Raw genomic sequence first — 24,894 nt, 5'->3', positions numbered from 1 at the left:
ATATTCCTTTATTACCAAGCTACAGGCCTTCTGTCTTGCTGTTTTGTTTTTTCAACAAAAGGCACCCCTTTTGTTGAAAAGTGGGGGGGGGGCTTTTAATGACACTAAGTAACCCGGAAATCAGGGGCTGGGGCTACAATTTCATTAAGTGACTTTGGAGAAAACACAGTTTGGAACAGAGTTGCCTTTGTCAGCTAACTAAATATGCCCAGATGGAAACTGTTGTTTAAGTATTTTGCAAATGTAACCAGCAGATTGTGAGACGGCAAAAATACCCACCCTAGTACCAAAAGAGAACTTGCTCATGCAACAAAGACACACCATTGAGAAGATTTTTACCATTATTTACATATATTTTATACCCCCATATCAGACGAAACAGCAGAGTTCTTAAGGTCAAATATGCAAAGGATTTTATCATGTAAATGGGTAGTGTGTACAGTGGACCCTCAACTTACAGAAGGCTCGACTTACAGACTTTTCGAGTTATAGACTTCTCTGGCTGCAAAATTTAGGTTCGACTTGCAGCCAGAGAATTGACCTACAGACCAGGAAAAAAAATGGAACAAAAATGGAACAAAAACGGCCGGTTATGGGATTAATCGATTTTTGCATTGTAGGTCAATGGAGACTCGACCTACAGACTTTTCGACCTGCAGCCACCTTTCCAATACGGATTAATTCCATAAGTAGAGGGTCCACTGTATAAGATTTTTGTTTAAGAAATAGCTGAGTGCATGAGAAGTGTGTGAGCGGGCCCAGAACGACCATGTGTGGAGAGAGGACTTTAATCTTTTGTCCTTGCCATGGTCCCAGTCAATATCTGTGCCTGCTAATGGCAAGCAGAAAAGGGAGAAAAAAGCTGGTGATGCAGTGCCATATTGCATAACAAAAGCTGTCTCCATTTTGGCCCTGAAACAATGGATGGATCCATAGATGGCTCACTGGGTGGTCCACCCTAAGACTCTGGGTACACACCCATGGTGTAATCATGATCTGTCCTGACTGGATCAAAGATAAAGCGACAGATGTTGAAGAATACTCATCGCCACCTGTTCAAGCACTGAGAAACAAACTGTATATTCGAAGTATTTCCAAAGATCCACTTTTAACCTTATACTGTAGTGCAATCTTAAACCTACATCTAATGTCCAAACCCAGCCCAACTAGACCTATTAAAATCAATGAAACACACTTTATTTGTGAAAAAGGAAGTCCATTTTGTCGTGGTGGATGAACTGTAGCTAGGCCTAATACTGGATTTAGTCTTAAGCCACTACATGGAAGTTATGTGGATGAGGGAGTTCTTGACCTATCTTGTTGATAGTGTTTCGTATAATGTCTGATATTATTATCAGAGGCTATATGTGGAAGCTCATGGCTTAAGGAGGAAATTCTATTTTGCTTTTTAAAGTATAAGGGTTGTGGAAATTTTGTTCTGGATTTTGATTATTTATTCAAATTTGATTTTACCTTTTTTGTTTGGAAATCAATCACTGACTCCTATTTTCCGGTTCATAATTTCTCAAAGCTGGATGGATAATAAGAAATTTTTAAAAAATTAGATCTTTGATATGGTAGTCTCTTCAGTATTCCCATGTACAAAGGGAAATCCTGTGGAACAGATAACACTAGTGCAATAGGATTCATTTCCTTCCATCCTTTTGCATGCTGCATTAATCCCTGGAATAGTCATTGCCTCTAACGTTCAGGATAGGTGAATTGCAGGCCTGTAATTTCACACCATTCCTTCTCTTCCCCTCAGGGGCTGGCACTCCATAAAGCAGACCTACAGCTACTGTAGTTTATGAGCTCTGTTTAAACATAACACTGTTGACTTATCCAGTTGGGGTGTTTACCTTCAATAGCAACAGCCACTGACATAATGCAGGAAAGCAACTGCTAACGAAACACTCACTTTTGCCTTGAAACAGCATTTCTGCTCTATTAATGATACAGGGTTTGGGTGGGGATTTTCTTTATTTGTTTTACAAGACCGCCCACCGATCAAGATGTTATGGATTCTCCATGCCAAGAATTGCATTACAGCCAACATTAGAAAGGCAACAATAGGGCGGGGGAGTGGAAGACAGATGTTATTGGGGCTTGCTGTGCTTGTTGCCTAAGCCAAGGAAGAACAAGGCAAAAGGACTGGTGGCAGTTTGGAAATGCCAAAAACTTTGGCTTACATATAGATACAGTGGACCCTCGACTTACAGACGGCTCGACTTACAGACTTTTCGAGTTACAGACTTCTCTGGCTGCAAAATTTAGATTCGACTTGCAGCCAGAGAATCGACTTACAGACCAGAAAAAAACCAAAATGGAATAAAAATAGAATAAAAACCACTGGTTATGGGATTAATCGGTTTTCAATGCATTATAGGTCAATGGAGATTCGACTTTCAGACTTTTCGACTTGCAGCCACCATTCCACTACAGATTAATTCCTTAAGTAGAGGGTCCACTGTAATTAAGAAGCCCATGTCTCCAAAGCTGGTAGATAGTTCTCAGAAACCTTTATCTCCCCTTTCCAGCCTGGCCGCATGATGTGTTACAAAGAATTTCCTTCACTTGTTCTGCTCAATGTGGAACAACAATGGGGAATTTTTCATTCCATATGGGCCCTGATGGCAATTAGTGCAAAAGACCATGCTTCCACCTTAATAAATATTTCTGCCTTTGATAAATTCACAGGCAGAGCGAATGGCCAATTCAAAACTTACTTACCCTGCTTTTCCACTGAAAGACGGATAAAACATAAGCAATTTATGGAGCAGTTCATAGAATAAGTAAACCGAGTACTCATTTTGCCCCTGATGAGAACTGATGGCATTGTTTCCAATAATTTCTAATCGAAGAAGCACCATGATGTGGAATTTCTTCTAAAATAAAAACTTTTGGGAAACAGAACTATCATCAACTCTTTGTTCAGGTATCCATCATGAATATATTTCAACGTCCTAATACAGGCTGGGGAACATATTTATTTATTTATTTATTTATTTATTTATTTATTTATTTATTTATTTATTTATTTATTTATTTATTTATTTACTTACTTACTTACTTACTTACTTACTTACTTACTTACTTACTTACTTACTTATTTATTTATTTATTTATTTATTTATTTATTTGATTTATATCCCGCCCATCTGGTCTGGTCAACCACTCCATGGGGCCCAAAGGCCAGACTCCAGAGGCCCAACAAACCAAAGTGGCCCAATAGTGTTACTGGGGCCCCCAGCACTTTTTTTAAAAAAATTATCAGTTAGACCAGTGGTTCTTAACCTTTGTTACTCGGATGCTTTTGAACTGCAACTCCCAGAAACCCCAGCCAGCACAGTTGGTGGTGAAGGCTTCTGGGAGTTGCAGTCCAAAACTCCTGAGTAACCCAAGGTTAAGAACCAGTGGGCTAGACACGGGAATCTTTTCTGTAAAAGCAAAACAATCCCAAACCAACATTTTTTCAATTATGTTTTTGGGGAGGTCTCCAGTTTAAGCTTTTGAAATCCACAGATGGGAGTGTACAGTCTTTATATCTCAACAGGTTGCTTATCCTGCCCAATAGCTATAGAAGACTCTTTAGCCATAAAGACAGGTACGCTGCTCTCAAATCACTGGCCCTACTAAGGAGATTAATTGGAGGGGAAACAGGCATAAGCAGAGTTTACTATTGAAAAGAATCTTACTGAATTTTAAAAGGACTTTTAATCCATCATGGAAACAATAGGAAGAATTAAAACCCACTGTCTGAAATCCTGTTTTTCTGTTATGTACAAGATATACTATTCAGCTTCTTCCTAGCCTAGTTCCCTTGCCTTTCCATTGGACCATTTCAGCAATGTGGAAAGGGGGGATCTGGTGCTTGGGTAACAGCCTAATCTCCATATTATTTTACCCAGGCTTCATGCTCTGGAGAGGACACTTCTCAATTCAGAGCATATTACCATAGTCTCTCGAGACTGAAGGATGCCTATGGAGCCTAGTTCATGAACCTGGCTAAGATTCTCAAGCATGCAGTAAACTAGGATGTGGAAGTGCACTTAAGAATCCCTAACCTTCAGATGACTGAATGTTATGCCTGTTGCTCTCCGAAAGCCTAACAGAACAACAGTATTCCAGCTACTATGTTATAACTACGCACAACTTTAGATACTACTTTTAGTCTGCCTTGTTTCCTTAATGCTTACAATTACTATGTGGAACCTGAAGAAACAACTCTGCCAGTTCTCACAATACGGCTGGCTGTGACAAAATTTAATCTCGCTGACTATGGAGGAGAGTTCCCTGATTCTCAAAGCATAGTCAATCATTCATTATAAACCCAGGACAGGTTCAGTTTATGTTGAGCTGTAAGCTAGTCTTGTTTTATTCATTGGAATTTTAAAAACAAGAGAAGCAGTCCAGCAAGGCCTAAGTTTCTTTGTAGCCTCTGGGTATTTTGCCTACAAGGCAGGTAGATAGATGTTTGAAGAATTCACCTCTCACTTCTTAAAGAGACAAAAGCCAGAAAGATTCTCTTTAGAACAAGACATGGCTTTCCAAAATTGAGAAGATGTGTTTTGGAACATGCACGTGGCTTTGGAAAGACTAGTAAAAGGCTTAAACAAGGTCTACTTTATTTCTGAGTCTATAACAAATGCTCCTCTTACATTTCTAAAACTCCCCTACACCACTATCAGTACTACTAACAGTTTTCATTTCAAAAGTGAAACCACCACTTCCCTCAAAACCAATTTTTTTCTGCTTTTGCTGCCTCTTCATTTTCTCGTTCCATCTCTGGAGTAACATGCTTGTTTCTGTACCTGAACTTTATACTCCCTCTCTCATGATAAATTAATTACTGACTTCAGAAGAGAGGGGACAAACGAAATTTGTTCATAAAAACCAATCAATTCACATCTCTATGATTCTTTTGCATAATTCTTTCCTCTTTTTAACTTTGGCGCTCAAGCTTGCTTGATACAGAAAGTTATCAAAACAGCAATGTAATGTGCATTGATAAAAGAGACAGAAAGATTTCACTGGTGGAGTTGCTTAAATGCAAAGCATTCACAGTGCACTGCTTGCAGAGAGCAGGCTGATGAATCCCATGAGAGCCTCCAGAATGTTTTTTTCACTGCTCTTTAGCTAGTCTCTAGCATACTGTTGACAAGCTACCAGCTGGGTTTCTTGACTGCAAAAAAAAAGTTATAGAGAACCTGCCAAGATGAATGTATTTTTAAAACCATTTCTTTCCGGTGAATTTATAACTGCATCACATATCATAAATGCAGAATATCTAATTTTATGGGGAAATTGAATTAGACAGCAGGAAAGAAATAAAACAAATTCTAGGGAAGTTAATTAAAAGGCATCATTTAAAAATCTGATCCAAATTCACTGGCATAAGATAACTCTGTTGTGAATAATATAGGGAAACACCAACATTAATTAGGTAAATATTTTTGGAAGGAATGTCTCAGAAGTTTTAAAGTTGCTACCAAGCAAACTTAATGCAATGGCCAAAATCCTGTTCCTTAGTTACACTTGCAGAAGCCAACATCATAACTTGCAGCAGCTTCATGCTCAAAATTAACCAGTCAACATTCAGATTTTTTGGGTCCATACCAAGCCAGCAAGCAGATGCATGGTTGAAAACCTTATCAGGCCATTTGCCTTCTGCAGGCATAACAAAGCAACTAGATTTTGGTCAACGGCAGGCTGAAGTGGTCCATAACTGAGTGGTGGTAGGATGGTTCCACTTATGAATGGTTTGAATGTGTTACTAAATTCATTTTTCTTCAAATTAAGTTCCTAAATTCTGATGTAATAAGTTTATTGGAAAGAGCTTGCAAGAGAACACTGTTAAGTGTGCATGGCCCAATCAAAGAGAAAAAAAGGACCAATATCTAGTGTGTAAATCTCAAGGGTTAACGTCTAAGGGCAGAGACAAGGCAATAGCAACCTTCTTATTGTGCTAATGTAGAAGTGGGGAGCTTTTCTTGGGGAGCTGCCTCAAGCAAACAAAGGTGTTTAACTGCTTGCACACCTCTTCAAATACTCCTTGTAACTATTTTCTTTCCCACTGTTTCGACATCAGCTAAAATAGAAAGCTATCGGGAGGTGAAGGATAAGAACCTCTTCCCCATTGTATATCTCATGCTACAAATTATGTCGCTGCTGTTTACCTGCTCAAAGATGCAAACTCATAGGACAATAACTGCTTTTAGTTTATATAAATACTGAACTCCCTTTTCTTCCATTCAGTGTAACCAGCAGTTTTGCATACCTGCCATAATTCAATGTTCCTTTGGAAATATAACTGCTTACTAATGCATTTCTGTACATTAAGTGTCTTAGGAATATACTTCAATAATCATTCAAACTACTGAGGACTACATCTCAAAATACATGCACAGTAGGATATAACCACTCTGCTTATATTAGTTCTCACTTTATTGCAGCTGCTGATTTGCTCCTACCACCAATGGGAATTGTGCTTTGCTCCTAGCAACCACTGTCTCGGTGGAGCAGAAACTGGCAGGAGTAACAGATCAGCTAGTTCAACTTCAGTATTTTATACTGTTGTCTCCAAATTGCTCCCGCATCTGATGAAACCTGCAGGCAGATTTATCATCAAAAGAGTCTCCAGCTTCCAAATAGTAAAGCACCTATAAATATTGGTGGTGGAACTGGAAGAAAGACCCTCTTCCAAATTTCAAAGATAATAATTATGATTCTGTTCATATAACCCAAAATGGCTCCCTACAAATTCATCCACTACAAAGATTTACACTTTTGAGAACTATAGCAACAGTCTTTATTATCTGTAACTAGTTTTTTTTTAATTAAAGCTGTTTTCCCCCCACAGAAGCCAGAAGAGAAGCAATGTAAGAACCAGGAGGCATCTTGAATTCATATGAAGACAAAAAGCTGCAAGACTAGCGTGCAATAGAAAATTTCCAAACAAAGAGTCTAGAGCTTTAGACACCTTGGGAGTTAACTCCCACCTGATAACTGAAGGTGAGTGGCCTGTAGTCATTGTCCAAAATAAACTGTAACCAAGAATAAAGTGAATGTTTTAGTATGCAGAAATAACCTGGCATTTCGCTAGTTCCCCGTGCTGAGACCCCTTTACTCTTAGGAGAAGGTAAAAACAAAGTTTGAGAAGTTGATAATGCAACAGCTCATTGAATGGAGCATCTGGTTAAGAGTTGGATTCTCCACTGTGCTTTGTGGAAGAAGAGCCTGCCAGTATAAGGTGGGCAACCTACAGGGCACCAGACTGCCCTTGAAAGAGAGACTGGTAAACTACTTCTGAGTACTTACACGGGTTATAGCTTAGAAGGGTTGGCATATGCCAGAATTGACTTGACGACACACAATTATCAATACTTTCAGTTTAAAATGCTTGAAGCAGGTGGGTAATCTTTTCCATAATGGTTGCATTCCAGACTCCCAACTGTGTGTATGTTTTCTTCTAATATTACCGCAAAACAGACTGAATGGCTATACACAGGCACATGAGCAATTCATGGGGATGTTTAGCAGCACCAGCTAACGCAGAGGTGTTAAATGTAGAGTATGTCATGCAGAGGAATTTACTACCCCTAGAAATGATGATAAGAGACCAAATTGCTAACATGCGCTGGATTATGGAGAAAGCCAGAGAGTTCCAGAAAAACATCTACTTCTGCTTCATTGACTATGCAAAAGCCTTTGACTGTGTCAACCACAACAAATTACGGGAAGTTCTTAAAGAAATGGGAGTGCCTGACCACCTTATCTATCTCCTGAGAAATCTATATGTGGGACAGGAAGCAACAGTCAGAACTAGATATGGAACAACTGATTGGTTCAAAATTGGGAAAGGAATATGACAAGGCTGTATATTGTCTCCCTGCTTATTTATATGCAGAATACATCATGTGAAAGGCAATACTGGATGAATCCCAAGCTGGAATTAAGACTGCTGGAAGAAATATCAACAACCTCAGATATACAGATACCACTCTGATGGCAGAAAGTGAGGAGGAATTAAAGAACCTCTTAATGAAGGTGAAAGAGGAGAGCGCAAAAAATGGTCTGACGCTCAACATCAAAAAACTAAGATAACGGCCACTGGCTTTCTTGGGCTCCATGATCACTGCAGATGGTGACAGCAGCTACAAAATTAAAAGACACCTACTTTTTGGGAGGAAAGTGATGACAAACCTAGATAGCATTTTAAAAAGCAGAGACATCAAAGGTCTGCATAGTCCAAGCTATGGTTTTCCCTGTAGTGGTGTATGGAAGTGAGAGCTGGACCATAAAGAAGGCCAACCGCCGGGGAATTGATGCTTTTGAATTATGGTGCTGAAGGAGACTCTTGAGAGTCCCCTGGACTGTAAAGAAAACAAGCCTATCCATTTTGAAGGAAATCAACCCTGAATGCTCACTGGAAGGAGAGATCCTGAAGCTGAGGCTCCAATACTTTGGCCATCTCATGAGAAGAGAAGACTCCCTGGAAAAGACCCTGATGTTGGGAAAGTGAGGGCAAGAGGAGAAGGGGACGACAGAAGATGAGATGGTTGGACAGTGTCATTGAAGCTACCAACATGAATTTGACCAAACTCCGGGAGGCAGTGGAAGAAAGGAGAGTCTGGTGTGCTCTGGTCCATGGGGTCATGAAGAGTCGGTCATGGGTTAACGACTCAACAACAAAAGAAATGATGATGATTATGGGTTTGGATGATTATTTGTTTGTTCTTTTTATAGTAAAATAAAGAATCAGTCATCAAAAATAGATTAGCCAAATGACCCTTACATGCAGAACAGTAGCAAATCTTTGACAAATAATTATGCAGTGCTTCTAGATGCATTTTTTGGCAGGCAGATGGATCTTAGTCTCGTCGTTGGGTGGGGGGCAGACTAAGGTCCAGCTGCTTGAGCATTCTCTTTTCCACTCCAAAAAACAGGCACCACGAAGTAATCAAACTTCTTCAGTGTTTCATTCACACTGGTATCACGACTTTACAATTATAAACCACAGAGTAGGTCTTTAGAGCAACTTTTCTCAGGCTGTTTATTGTTACAACAGGATTTTGTATACTAATATGAGTCATACAATAAAATAAGTGAAAATGGTTCATCGTGTTTCTGTAAATCCCCAAACCACTGAGAAAGCTCAGGTTACTAATGAAAAGCATCACAGGATGAGCAAAGAAGCTCATTAGTACAAGCACTCCAAAAATGACTGGGTCTCCTTGGATGTGCTGGAATGGGGGCCAAGTCTTGTGAAATGCTAAGGATTTACTTCTGATCTAACTCTCTCAAACAAAAAAAACGATAGCTTGAGATGTGGAATCTAAAAGGGTGAACTTAAGACGGTGACCTGAAGATACTTTTGCAAGGGAGACCTGGTGGGTTAGTAGAACAGCCAACATTCTGGAATCATTAGATATATTCAGTGGAAATCCCCTCTTCCTCAACATTGGGATTAATCAAGCATACTGAAGGGAAACTCCCACACCCCGCTATCCTATCACATGTGTTGCTTGCCTTACTCAGTCTTGGAGTACTGCCTGGAAGTAGGCTGCAAATGATGTGTTCAGGGTGAGAGTCATAAAACTGTATATTTTAAAAACTTTTTGAGTAATAAGCATTTTTAGAGACCACGTAGAGTCTGCTTAATCTCTACTTTCTATCTCTTGTTGAAGTAGCCCAGCAATTTCTTAGTGAGATTGTAACAACTCATTAATTATTATGTGCAGCTTACCTCTAAACACATCTACTTGGATGCAAATCATACTGCCTCCAAAAAGATTTACTCCCTCTTTAAGTATTCAAAGGCTTGCAAACTTAGGCATATTAGTTTTAATCAGTTCATTAAGGATTAACATGCAAGAAACATAGTACACAAAGGATAATTGTTTTTGGACAGGAGATTTGATTAGCTGTTTCCAGGTTTATTTCTGTCCTTTAAGATTTATGGGTTTCAGTAACATAATCTGAAATCAATTACATATTAAAAATGGGACTTACAGCATTCAATAGGGTTGGATGCCACTTGCAAAGAAATTATCCTGCCACTGGATTCAGGGATATGCACACGGAAAACCAGTCTCACACGTGTGTTCTTCCGACCAATATCTGTCTCCCCTTTCCGCAGTTCAATGTCTGCATTCCTCAGTTTAAGGATGCCTGCGCAGTCAATACTGTGAGACAAACAGAAACTTCAGTTAACTCCATCCAATCAAAGCAACTGTCTAAAGCCCAAACTCATTTGCAGATAGAAAGGACAAGTGTTGATGCACTTTTAGGCCTCATTGATTACAATTATATATTTAAAGGTCGCTTTCACACATTTGATTCTTTGAAGTAAGACCCCAAGACTAAGCATATGCTTTGTGTACAGAAGCATGTGTTTCAGCATTTCATCTTAAACAAAAGAGACAATGTGGTATAATCATTAGAGCATGATCAGGGTTCACATTCATACTCATCTTTGATGCTCATGTGAAAGTCAGTGGATCAGGCCATTGTGGTTCATCTGTCCTTATGTGCTACTCTGTAGCACTCCACAATCAGGCCAAGAGATGTTTTCATCAGATCCTGCTACCTACCGTATTTTTCCATGTATAACACTATACTTTTGTCTAAAATCTTTAGACTAAAAATTGAGTCTCGTCTTCTACATGGAATTAAGCTGAGGAGAGAGAGAAAAAGTAGAGGGGAAAGCAGGGATCAAAGTGATCCTGCAGTGCTTTGATCCCTTTCCCCCTATATTGCTAAGCCCCACTTAGATTTCCTAATTTTGGGTTAGAAAAGTGGGGGGTGTCTTATACATGGGGGTGTCTTATACACGGAAAAATACGGTAACTATTTTAATTAGAGATGTGAGAAGCTGAACCAGGAAACTTCTGCCCTAGGAAAGTAAATCTTCACTTGGATATAAGAAACTGCAACAATCTTCTACTTGCTAGCAAGGATGACAAGGAAATTTCCTGCTGATGTTCTCACATTAGTGAGCATAATCTCTTGCACAATATTACCTTAAGCAAGGCTACAGTCATCCTAGATTTTGCACAAATTGTCCAAAACTAGGATGACTGTAGTCTTGCTCAAGAGTATGAAGCTATGGATAGTTTATTGTTTCTTTACAATCAGAGAGTCCGTCTGTGCTTAATATGTGTCAGAGACACGAGAAACATTCGAAACAATTTATAAGGACCATGATTGGAGATTAGAAATCTCCAGAAATTTAAAATGTCTCACTAACAATGAAGAATTCAGAGATCATTCACTCTGTCCCTATTCTGATGGTATGCATCACCACCAAATGATAAGCTCTATATAAAATCATACTCAATGAAGCGACAGTTTAAGGATTTCACATTTCTGAATTTTCTGTTCAAATTAAATACAACTGCCTTCTGAATGAATATTATAATTTGCTATGTTAATCTCAGAAAGACATTTTCTATGATAGCACCCTTACGTTGCTTTCATGTTGTTTTTTGGCTCCAGAGGAATTTCCAGCACTTTTGTGTTGCCAATTATTTTTTCGTAGCTTGTGGTGGTGACTGTTTTCCCCGTGATGCGATGGACTTGGTAGAAAGCATGTGGCTTAAGAATACGCTCATCTGCTGTTCCAATGAAGATCTGAAGGCCAAGCGGCTTACTGTCCATATAACCATGAAGCTGCCAAGAGACCAAATTAGTTAATGTTAGCATCTTCTAACTACAAATAGAGCAGAAAAATCAAACTGTGTAGTGTCAGAGATAGAAAACATGACTGACATAAACAGTTGCTCATCTCATCACTTGGGAAGATTAGGAATTTTCAGATTATTAGGCAGAAACCTTTCATGAACAAATAAGTTTTTCTTCTTTACTTCTCAGCTGATAAGTGAAAAATATTATATTTTGTTCTATTAACTTTTGTGGATTTACATTACAAAGCTGAAAAAACACATATTAAGAATGCCTGAAACTGTTCTTATTAGTTCCAAAGCAATTCAAAAGTTATTGAAATCTTGAATAATATTTGACATTTCTAGTAGGAGATACCAATGTGATGCAGAACTAGAGATTTTGTTTTAGAGATATCAGTTCCAATATTTCTTCAACTATGGAACTCATCAAGGCTCTTGTATAACTTACTACTATCCTATCCATCTCAGGACTTCGATTTATGAAAACTGTAGTAAAGCAGCAATAAAATTTGAACCTTTACAAGCAATTTATATCTAACAGAAAGCTCCTCAGATTACTGCATCATGGCTGACAGACTTGCTAGCTGAGCATAATAGGAGTCCAAACTGTAATCTAGTACATTGTAGAACACCAGACTAGGAACACAGGAGCACAGAAAGCTGCTTTATCAGACCTTTGGTCAATGTAGCTTAGTCCTGCTGACACTGACTCGGGTTTCAGGCAGGACTTTTTCCAACTCTTCTTAGAGATGATAAGGAAAGGACCTGGGAACTTCTGCACACAAAGCATTTATTTACCAGTGAACTGTGGACCTCATGGGAGGCCATTTTGCTGAATGGCCTGTTCTTGTTTATACTAGTACAGTAAGTTTGTTTGAAAAAGCCATCCTAACAAAATAATACCCACACAAAAGCATCTCTTACAAATAAAAACTTGGCTTTTCCTTTGGCAGGTCTGGCCAAGGCATTGCAGTGAGCAACACCGTAGTGACCATTTTCATTGCATGAACAGAAACGTGTTGGCAGTGGAATCTCACTGGACTGTTGGGCACTTAGATAGCGTCCCTCTGCATCTGAGGGCTCCAAACTAGCTTAGGGGATCCAAGGCATACATCACACCTATCAGTGTCTTCCAGCAACTTGCCAGTGCTCCCAAACCACCCGAGGCAGCTGCTTTGTTCTGTCTAATGGAGAGACTGGCCCCGTTGTTCAAAGAGCTGAATGTTTGCAAAATCTGTAAGCTATTTTGAGCAAGTAGGCATTCTAACCAATCGGGCTGCTGTCTTCTCCATAGCAAAACAACAAAACATTACCAAGACAGGATGTTCAGGATCTTCCTTATATATAATGTGCAAGGATAAACTTCAAAGCTAACCTAAAAGTTTAATTTCAATAGGTGAGGCATCAATCATATGTTTAGCCAAAGTCTTTGTCAGTTTATGTTGCTGGCTCACAAAGCATTTCCTGCTTCTGAATAGCTGGAAATAATCTAGTGGTAGAAAAAATAATCTGCAGTCATGATTACACCAGAGCCAAGAAAAGGTATGTGTGTGTGTGTACATATGTATCCAGAGAGATAGGAAGGGAAAGAGTGCAAGCAAGTGAACAGAAGAATATGACATTATAGTTCCCATGAAAAATGTTGCCCTGCAGAACTCCAACGACTGGATTAAACCAACATGCCTTGCTATTTCATATAACAGAGTCTTGTGTGAGGCATATCACATGGTTTCATAAAAGTGCGGGTCATCACTAAAGCCACTAGGCTCTAGGAGGGACCACAGTTCAAATGAGTGACACGTTGCATGTTTATGGAAGCAGTGCCTAGGGCTCATGGCTGCTCTTCTTTTTCCCTTCCCTTCTTTTTCCCTTCCCTTCCAAAAGAGAGGATATACTGGCTCATCCCCCCACACCTGTCATTCCTATTTTCCAGGTTATTTATTTATTTATTGTCCCATCAAAACACTTTCTACTTGCAACTAAGTCCTGAACAATATAGAAAGATGGACACATGAAATGAAGGGTCAGGACTCCTGTACCTTTAACAGGTGTTAAAAAAAATTTCAGGAAGTATAGCTTCCTTCTTCTAGACCAGTGGTTCTTAACCTTTGTTACTCGGATGCTTTTGAACTGCAACTCCCAGAAACCCCAGTCAGGACAGATGGTGGTGAAGGCTTCTGGGAGTTGCAGTCCAAAACTCCTGTTCTAGACAATGAATAGGCACAGAAACTCTGGGGCCACCATATACTAGAAGGCCATGTCCAAAAGCCTCAAAAACTACAAAGCACAAGGGGTAAAAGCCAGAGTTGCCCCTTCTCCCACCAACAAATGCACATAAACTATGCAAATATCTGGTTTATCTGACCAAACACAGAGAAGCCTTCAGACTTGATTGGTAGAAAGCACACTTGAAATCTCTTAATATTTCTTAAAGGGCTAATAAACCGCTCTCTGGAAGCTCATCCAAAACTATATTAGCAATTACAACACTGCTTTATTAAAGCCTAAGTTACCTGAGCAGGGGAAAAGGTTTACAGGAAGTATATAAACAGACCGTACATAAGCATTAGCTTAACTCAAGTTGAGGAGCTTCAGTAGTTCCCTTGTTCCCAAGACTTGGGAGCTTACAGTTTCATTAAAAGCTTGGTTGTAAAAGGGGCATTTACACACAACTATCAAACTAAAGAAACACTGTGATTTTAATGTGGTTTCGATAAAACAGCTCTCCCTATCAAGCATGCACATGTTAAGACGAAAAACAAACTCTCATCAAAATGAAACACCGATTTGTGCTATAAATTGGATTTCCCTGTTTTCCCATGAATAGACTGGAACAATTATGGGGACACTGATCAAAAATTATCATCCACAGCTAAAATACCTGTATAAAGAGAGACAGAAACAGCTTTCAGCTTTTTCACAGTAACCTTTCCCTGCACAAATATTTTTGTATCCTGTATGCAGTGCATGTTTCGTGGAAATAAAATGGGCACTTGGTTAAAAACAACAATAGCTGAGCATACAAATTTTCAGCACAGAATAACAACAGGGTTTTGAATTGGGGTTTGTTACGTGAAGCGTAACGGAGCCAGAATTCCTGTGTAAGCTTGAGACCGGGGAATATCTCTTTCATTATTAACATTCACAATTACAAATCAAGCCATTCTACATTTCTAACATCACTGGAAATTGAAAGCAGACAAGTCTACCGCACAGCCAGCCAGCCAGCTGAAAGGGAACTTGATGGTCTGAGACATGCTAAATTTGTTTTCAATTACTTGGTCCACATATTGTAAAAAAACTTGATTAAGCTGTACAAAGCAAACAGGACAGGAAGATCAGAGAACAGAAACATTAAGCTAATAGCATCCATGGTCAGAAAAGTCTCTCATCCTTTGTTCTGCATTTCAACAGTCAGCAGGAGGTATCTTTGCATAGAAGAATTAATCCACCACCATCACCACCCCCAGGAAGAGACCACATGCAACATATATGCATTGCTGGCAGCCTTCCCTCAGTGTGGTAAATGAAGAGGAACCCACAAGACATACAGTCTTCAGAGAGGTCTTAAATTTACCCGTACAACACGAAAATCTAGCAGAGGTGAGGAACTTTTGGCCCTCCAGATGTTCTGGTCTACAGCTTTCATCAGGCCCTCCCAGCATGCCTGTGATAAAATGGACTCCAGTTCACAATGACTCTGATTGTCTTAAACGTGTCACAACACTGTTATTTCTGAGTCATAAGGTCACTTTTCGGAGTCACTTTCCTCATTTACTCAACCAGAGCTAAACTACACTATTGTAACATTCGTTTGTGTTTTTTTTCCTAGTAGGATCATGAAGCAGATGTGGTGATTAAAAAATCCCTTTGCTTCCTGGCTCTTTCATTGCAAATAGCATCTTCTGGGGCAAATAGCAACACATTTATGACCTATACCTCCATGTCCAAAAATCAGTACAGACTCAAGATTGTACTTTCTCTCAGTCCAAGTTGCTTCTTCTCCAAAATAGGATCATAATACAGACCCTCCTCTGCTCCTCTATATAAACGTTACTGTTGTATGCAATAAAAGCAATGCCTATTTATTACTAAAAACCATGTACCATAGTGCACCAGGTTTCTCATTTAATGTTACTAGGTATACAGAGAAGTACAGAGTATACTTAAGGCTCATCTAGATGGGGAACAGTTCCTCCTCCCTTCTTCCACTTGGACATTTGTGTCCAAACTCTCTTTTAAATATCACTTCTCTGAAAACTGCTTCTTGCAACAACAACAACAACAACAACAACAACAACAACAACAACAACAACAACAACAACAACAACAACAAAACTTTTAAGATATTTTATAAGCCACTTCCCTGCTGGAGCTTGTCTTCTGTCTTCTAGAGTGCTTAGTTCTTTAGTTCTTTGGTCTGTTAATTCACTCTAAACAAGAAATTCCAACCAGGAAGCTTGGCCCATGGACATTTCATAGCAATAAACTCTGGCCCTGGAACAAACTGAGACTAATAATAAACTAATCTGACAAGAGGAACTGAAAGGCATGGAAAGTCAAGGGGGAAAAAAGCACTGAATAAGGCGAAACAATTGTTGCATCATGCAGGCAGCAGAAAAATATTCACAAAATCCATGCAAAACTAGGTAATTTCAAGAGAATAAATGTGCTGTCTAGGTAAGCCCTGACAACAGAAATAGAAAATGGACAATTAATGGTGAAAGAATTGGAAATAAATGCTATATCAAACAGGGCAATGATACCCAAATGGATTAAACACAAAGAAACATAAAGATTAATCAATAAAACTGAGTCTCTTTTTTATGTAAGATCAACCAAGAAACAATAGGATCCTAAAACATTTAACAAATGGAGAGAATAAACATGTCTTTGCATGACACTGAAGAGAGACAAAATGTAGGCGCCAGGCAACTCTCATTGGGGAGATCCCTGTATAACAGTCAGGGCTGTAAGTGAGAAGATCATCCATCCAGTATCCCTTTCCAAGCTTCTAGTTGAAAAGTCCTTCCAGAGTCAAATCTTACAATTGATTGATAATGCCAAGAAACTGAGGAATCATAGATGAGAAAATACCACATTGGAACAATAACAGCAAAAACTAAAAGCATCTCTACCAGCTGTCAGAACTAGTAAAATTCATTCTACATTTCCAGATTCTTCCATCTCATTCTACTACTTATCTAGATCAAATGAGGAAAAGAAGCAGACCATTTAGCCTCTCTGAGACTATACTAGGAGATTAGATACACATCGGAGTCTATACTAAGAGATTAGATACACTCACAGATAGAAACAGCCTATGTGTGATGACACACTTCCTACTGCAGCTCAAGCATGAAGTCACTGTCATTCTGGGTCTCAGGGTGGTGAGTAGAGTACTCATGTCAGTGGTATTATTTTAATGGCTTGTTCACACTAAAAAAAATTGTTCAGCTTTCTTTGCACCAATTACCGGTATACTGTTCCATTTCCTGGTGTCTGCATGATGCAAGACTCAAATCATTTTCACAGTGTCGAAGCAGGACAAATAGCAGAGCTAAGGCAGATAAGATAGGCAAAAAGAGAGGGTGATAAGAGTCAAGAGCAAAATGTAAATGGGCAATTCAAGATATGGGCAGACACGATGTAACGGTACATCTAATAACAATTGGTCTTGTACATCAGGATGCAAATACTGGAATAATCAATTCAAAACAGTGCAAATCAGCAACAAAAAAAACCAGGAATGATCCGGGACAACTGGGAACAATAACACTGTGTAGGTGATTTCTAGAAGGTGCGGAAACTCTACGTTAAACATCACAATAGTGCAATACTACACAGAGATTCAGTTCCTGTTGTGTGCAGTTATGCAAACAGTGTAACATTGGAAGTGAAGTGCCATAAGTCAAGCCATCTCCACAGCCATTAACTGTGCATCATAGGTTTATTTTTTAATTTTTTTATTTTATTATTTATGGAATCCCATAACTCAGCATGCAAACACTCAGAGTTCCCCTACAATGGATATGTTTTCATGCTTATGTTGAGACTACTTTGTCAAATTACCAATGTATGTACACTTTCGACACTGAAGGCTATTCCTAAAGGCCAAACTATTGCCTTAAATTTTTTACATCATTGCTTAAACATAAATCTGGATTTGGCGGATTGTCATGCAAATAATATAAAAGAATGAACAAATGAATGAACAGAAGAAAGAAAAATGCAAGTTTTTAGAAATTGGAATCTTTAAAAAGATCTCATTTCTCTATTATGAGGTAAATAACTCACAATAATCTTCCCCCAGAAATATACATACGGAGCAAAACTTCCTCATTTGAGTCACATTTACCAAAAAGAGAAAGAGAAGCCAGACATGATGTGTATCTTTCCATGTTCTATTTTAGGTTTTTTTATTTCTTTCTTTTGGTAGAAATGGAATGGTGTTTTTTTTTCTTTTGCTCATGAGTTATAATGTTAACATGGCTAGACTTGGTCTGCAACCTGAGGAAATGCTAGGCACTCTAGCAGATAAACAAATAACATTATACAGAAAACAAGATGAGTTTTCTTGGTTGATTTCACTTCAAAGATTGGTTATTTTAAAAAGGTGTATGATCAAATCTGACCAGTCTTCATCTCAAGGAGCCAAATGTCTTAGGCCAGCCCTAGTAAGTGTGTACTGTTGCTTCAACAGTAAGGGAAAGCAAAAAGCAAAGCGTGCTGCTTATATACTGCCCCGTAGTGCTTTAAGCACTCTCTGGGCGGTTTACAAGTTAATTATGCAGGCTATACATTCCCCCCCCCCAAGCAAGCTGGGTACTCATTTTACTGACCTCCGAAGGATAGAAGGCTGAGTCAACCTTGAGCCAGCTACCTGGGATTGAACTCTGGGTCGTGAGCACAGTTTTGGCTGCAGTACAGCAGTTCAACCACTACGCCGCAAATTTAACCACCATTCACCCTACTTTGCATCCACCTTTTTAGACTCTATACTTGGTTCCAATTATTTCTGTCTTTAATTAAACTATCAGACAACACTTATAGGAACACTTGCTATTAGATGCACTGATCTCTGACCTCAAAGGCTCCAAAAGATACAACACCCTACTGGCATGAACTTATTAAGAGTGGAGGTGAGCAATTCTCTCACACTGAAATCAATAAACCTCCTCACCTTTTAGAAAACAGTTTCAACCACTACTTTTTTCTTTAGCCAATGGGGCTATCCTTACACCCTGTGGAAAATTACAGAAGGCCCTTGTTTGAATCTCTCTTCTTTTATACATGCGGCAGGTCCCTTCAGTAAGTTGCACTATTGATTCACCTCAGTCTTCAATGTATAATACATATTTCTTCCAGCATCAAGGACAGCATATGTGTCTTTATATAAACAGCTGTTGTGTTCCTGTCCTGCTTATGAACTTCCCATGCTTAACTGGTTAGCTGCTGTGTGAATCAAATGGAGGAAGATATGGGTCTTTGATCTACTCCAGCATAGCTGGAGGATACTGATAATGAGCTAATCTAATAGGGTTTTCCTCAGGATTACAGCAAAATAAGGAATGGAATGTGCTTTGAATTCTAAACTACTGTACAGTTGATTGAATGAAAACTGAACTCCCAGGAACGTTTTGTTCACCAAAACCCTTTATCTGTAACTGCATTTTATGAAAACAAATTGTGAGCCGTGTACTAAGTGCACTTTCTCATTCTTCCTACCAGAAATCTTGTTTCCTGGGAGTGAGACACTTTTCTGCACAAATCAGGATTTTTGAAAATCATCACAGTCATCTTCCTGTCTAGATAAGACAGAACACTCAGTATATACGAATGAATTCACAGTCCTTGCAATTTGATCTGCCTCAGTTTGATAACTTCAGCTCATAGTAGTTCATAAACAAAATAAATAGTATTAGGCTACAATGGCAGAAAACTGAAACTTATCTAATATTTCCATTTTAAATGTTTTTCTGTACTATGCAGTCACTTCCATCTTATGGTGAACCTAGGTGCTAATGACCTTCAAAAGATCTTATCACTCATCAGTAGAGATGGGGGTATTCGTATACGCACAGGTGGACATAACGAGGGTCCACTCACCGATCCGGCGAGCCACTCTTCAACCTAGCAGAGAGGCTTGTCGTCCCGCCTTCTGCCAGAAGTCGCAAGCCGAATGCGATCTTCGGAGCCATTGGAATGCTCAGTGGTGCCCGCAGCAGCTGCGGATCGGTGAGTGGACCATCTGGCCCCATGGAGCTGGACCCTCATTATGTCCACCTGTGCAGGGGTATTCGTATATGAATACGAATACGCCCATCTGTACTCATCATTCCTGCTCAATCAGGTCTTATAAACTGAAGATCATGACAGTGAAATTCATTTCACTAGTCGTTCATTTATTCATTCATTCAACTTTGACTTAGATCCAAGTTACTATGATTAGAACTGGGCTGGCTAAAGCTTTCTGGGTTTCTCTGTCCTGTAGGTAATAGATCACTTGTAAAAGATAATAATTGCAACTCAATGGCTGAAATCTAGTAGCAAGTCACACCTACAGTAGGCCCACTGAATCACTGGTAATTTGGTAAATGAATTCATCTGTAAATTCCATTGATACAACAAGCCTACCCTAGTTATGATTTACTACTGGATTACAGCCACAGGATTTAACTAATAAGCTGAGAGAATATGTTTCATGATAGCAATAGCTAAATATTTACAAGACTGCTGGGAACAGACTGCTAGCACAGCAGGATGAAAACATTACGATTCCCTATGTCATTGAGAGCACTGAATCTGACCAATGGCCAAATGTGTAACTTATTACAGTGTGAGCGTAGCTATTTGGTTAGCAGTTAGCCTGTCTTCTGCATTGCATCATTACTGCTTGGAGTTTGAAGTTTTCTATGCCCCAGTTTCCCCAATCTTCTTTAACTTAGACTGAGCAGTATGTATAACTCTGATAGAAGCATGTAAATTTTTGACTTAGGGGATACAGCTCAGCAGCAAAGCATGTGCTTTACCTACAGAAAAACCCAAGTTCAATACTTGGCATCTCCAGGTAAAAGAGCATTAGGCAGAATAGCTAGGAACCAAGCACGGCAAAGATAATTTTAATGTCACGATTACCAGAATCATCCAACTATGGCAGTAGTCATGCTGGCTGGAGAACTCTGGGAAGTGTTCATCCAGAAAAGTAACTTTTCTAAGCTATGGCTGGGAATCACCTCCTCTGCTTCAGTTACTCTAGAGAGCCACGAAGAATCAAAACATATAGTTTATTGAGAAACTAACTGGTCTGGCCCTATATATAACCAATTTGCATGTTTAAAGAGCCCTTTCTATAAAGCAAGAAGGAAAAATACAATGTGTCTGCAGCACCGGATCAAAATTCCAAAACTTGACAGAACAAGAGAGAGAGAGAGCTTACAGAAGAGTTGAGTAGACATGTTGTTAAGTTACTATTTAGTAGAATTGTCACCTTTATCCAAATGGCACATACATACGCTCTTTCCTGTAATTATTCTTGGATATCTTTCTCATTGCATTTGACCTATTCCACTGCTTTTATTAACTGGAGTTCCAACATTCAGAGCTCACCTCATCGCTTCTTTACTGAACTTGTCATATTTCTAATGGAAGCCTCTCTAACATCTCTCCCAAAGAGGCACGTTTGTGAGCACACAACTTTTTCAATAATGCCATGATGATTCAGAGACCCATTCATTAACCTCTGGTTACAAAAAATAATAGAAAAACAGAATCCCACTGCCTACGGCTAATTAAAGGCAAATGCAAAGCTAACTGAGAAATCACTTCCTCCTACCTCTTCCCTTTTCCTGCTGCGTGTGTGAAGATAAGAAAAGACTTGAAATATTTGCTGCCTTTAGTCTCAAAGCAAGGGCTCACGGCTGCAACTCATGACTACCATTGGCTCATGTTATTATTACCTTATCGTCAATACTCTTCGCAGCACATGGGTTGTTGAAATTCCTGAAAAGTCTTATAATTTGTAGGAAGAATGGTTCTCTGCTTTATAGGTCAGGTATGGCTATGCCTTGCACATCTAAACCCCAAATTCTATCTGTTGTGGCACCATAATCACTCATATCAATCATCCTTTCTTCAAAACTGCATGGCCCCTCGAACATAACACTAGAGAGCCAAAATGTACTTTGCAGGAACGTAGTGTGTGTGAGAGGGGGGATTATACTTCCTAAATGCAAAACTACTGTGTGATTTAAACAAAGTGCATGCTTCTATGCTTATTAATTTATTCTGCCTCCAAGTTTCTGCTTTTCAAAGAATTTGGATGAAGGGGAAGGATAACTGGAGTGTCTGTACAGACACTGATAGAGTCAAACTGAGTGATGGTGTATAAGATGAATTTCCTGTTGTTTTAAAAATAATATACATGGTTTACATCCTGGTGCTCCCTTGAAGAGCGTGAAATCCATGTGGATTTTTAAAAATGTTCCAGTCAGAAATGTTCAAAGAAATAAAATTGGAACTCTTCACACACTGTCTTGTTCAATATCCTTTTGCTGCATTTTTCCCTGCAGGAAAGCTGACAAGGGCATATGAATAGTAGTAGGACAGGGAGAGAGTAGAAGGATCTCTCTTACACACATCACCTTGATACTACTTTTATTGTCATGCCTCTATTGTACAAAATACTGGGATTTGTGGTTTCTACCATAGTTCAAAGAGTGCACTAGAATTCTCCAAAGAATCCTGAGTCCTTCACCAAAGTATAAATTCCAGGATTCTAAAATGGAGCCAAGACAATTAAAACAAATATAATTGCTATACGTGTATAACACACATATTCTCTTAGACTATTAACCCCTTTGCTAACATGTGAACAATCCCAATCCTGATTAGCCCCCTACATTCATGTTTAACAACACGCCAAGAGCAACAGAGAATTATGGCATCCCCAATCACAAGCTTTCTTATGCCAATTTTATTCTACATTCTCACATGGGACTGTAGCCACATTTCTACATTCTTCTGTAGAACTATGAGGTCTAGAAAACTGCTTTCCGAATGACTTTTTAGAATAACAAAAGTAGATAGTTCAGGACCTACATAGTACGTCACGCTATATTTCTCCCCTGCCCATAAGAAACAAACATACATAAGGAATGCGTAAGTCCAGAATATCTCTACAAGCAGATTTTGTTATATAACACCCGTACAACCCTGTTTTACCACAGTTTCAGATGTACTGCAATTAAGTGACTGAACAGTAAACACTTATCCTTTTTAGTGCGCATATAACAGAGTTACCAGAGGAAGACTGCAGTGATAAAAAATAAACTCTCTGACATCAAACCACCAGAGATTAACATTGCCTTGCTTCTGAACAGAGAAAAGCAAAAAAGCAAGTGGGGGTTACTAATCACTGTTTTGTATGTTAAATTAATAAAACTAGCTAAAAACATGTCTAAGTGGGGTTATTGAAATCAAGTAAACTTCTACCTGAGTAGACATGTAGGCAGAAAGTGAAAAGGTGTTACTGTATTAAGCAAAAGTTATGGCATAAAAGAAGCCAAAACATAGCTTGGTGTGATCTGTTTGGGGGAGGGGCGAATTGCATTTTCTAATTGTTGTCACTTCCTTCCTCTTGTTCTTTTCATACACAAACATTGATATGCATCATTCCACAGCCCACTGCTGAGTGCTGTGTTGGCCATTCAATAACAGCCTGTAAGTCCCCATATTAAGAGCTTATTGTCAGTTCAATCTGGTAAATACCCAACTAGATGCAGTATAGCACAGGAAGAACCCAAACAGCTATTGGTGTTACGAGATGGCCATTCTGGTAGTGCTGATTTTCAGTCAAAAAGTAGTGCTTGGAGAGGAGTTGAGATGGGAGCATTTAACACTCTCCCTGTAAAAACTTGTGGTAATTATGTTAGCAGAATAGCACAGGCTTGTATGGTGAACTTGTACCTTGAATCGGCAGCAATCACTCAGGATGCTCACAAAGTAAAAAGAAAAACTTGATTGTTCCAAGAAGTCTATTCAAGACAAAGCAGGACAAAACCTAGGCGTAAATACAGAAGCCTCCACAACTCGCTTTTATCAAGCGCCTTGAAAGCCAACAAGGAGGTACCTCATGGAGGACTTCCGCAGACACAGCAGCACATAGAAACAAAACCTGTTCCTTAATATATGAAGAACTGATAAAGAGACCAAGGACAGCAAAGTACAAGTGGTCACTTACAGATGTCCAAAATCTGAAGATGCCGGCCACAGAGACTGGCGAAATGTTAGGACAATCTTCAGAACATGGCCAAAGAGCCCGAAAAAACCACAACAACCGAAGTCCAATGACTTGGCTATCTGTCTGCCTGCCTCCGTCCACCTACTATTTTAAACACCCACACAGTGGCACTTGTTCTAACACTTTTGACTTTTCCATTGCAATTCTTCATCCACATCATGAATGCCCTTCCCCCATGAAGAATTGCAGACACACGTTTGTAAGTATACAACTGCACCTGCAATCCCACAGAACAGAAATGTAGATGGGCCAAAACAGGCAACGTCTCGGATCATGACTGAGTGACTACCTGTTTCCTTCAAGGCAGAACAACATGCCGATGCTTATCCTTAAAGCACAAGATACCAAGATATGCACACCTACTTAATCTGAGCTGCACCTGCTTTGAGGGTAAGCTCCATGGAACTAATTCAGTGCAGTTATGTCTGAGTAGATATAGCATTATTGTTGTCTATTATTACATCACACTGGTTCTCAATAGATATTATCAGATAACTTGTGAATGCAGAATCCAACATACGTTTATTGTAAAGTTACTAATATTCTTTATTTTATTGTTTTCTAGCACAGAGAGACTTCAAGATCCTCAGCTTCAAGCTAAAGGCTAACTTTAGCCCATCTAAATATATGTTATATAAAAACAAGTTTATCAGAACACATGCAGTTATTTTATGACTGCTGAGTAACCATAATGTACTTCCCCTTCTCTGAACTTGTTTGGAGCCCTAACCCATCTCTGTTTATAATCTTCCTTAAAATGCTTATAGTATTTTAAAGAAGTATGAAGCAAAGGATACATGTGCCACATCCTCTATTAGTTGGGTCACTGTGCCAACCAGGATGGGGAGGGGGGGAAGGACGCTTTACGTCAACACAAGACTTTGTCCTCAACACAGAGGCAGTAGTTGC

At 39.2% G+C, this 24,894-nt stretch overlaps 1 protein-coding gene across 4 annotated transcripts in view; it reads right to left on the bottom strand.

The window, feature by feature from the left end:
• NFATC2 (nuclear factor of activated T cells 2) overlaps positions 1-24,894 on the bottom strand; it is a 111,946-nt gene that overhangs the window by 66,555 nt on the left and 20,497 nt on the right. For all 4 annotated transcript variants that reach the window (XM_020779517.3, XM_020779514.3, XM_078392176.1 and 1 more), the window contains exons 4-5: positions 11,468-11,670; positions 10,012-10,184 (exon numbers count right to left, since the gene is read on the bottom strand). In XM_020779517.3, the coding sequence (XP_020635176.3) occupies positions 10,012-10,184; positions 11,468-11,670 (376 nt within the window). The remainder of the gene's footprint in view (positions 1-10,011; positions 10,185-11,467; positions 11,671-24,894) is intronic.

This window comes from Pogona vitticeps, chromosome 4, assembly GCF_051106095.1.
Source record: "Pogona vitticeps strain Pit_001003342236 chromosome 4, PviZW2.1, whole genome shotgun sequence".
Classification (NCBI taxonomy): Eukaryota; Metazoa; Chordata; class Lepidosauria; order Squamata; family Agamidae; genus Pogona; species Pogona vitticeps.
This window is presented reverse-complemented; position numbering and strand designations above follow the sequence as displayed.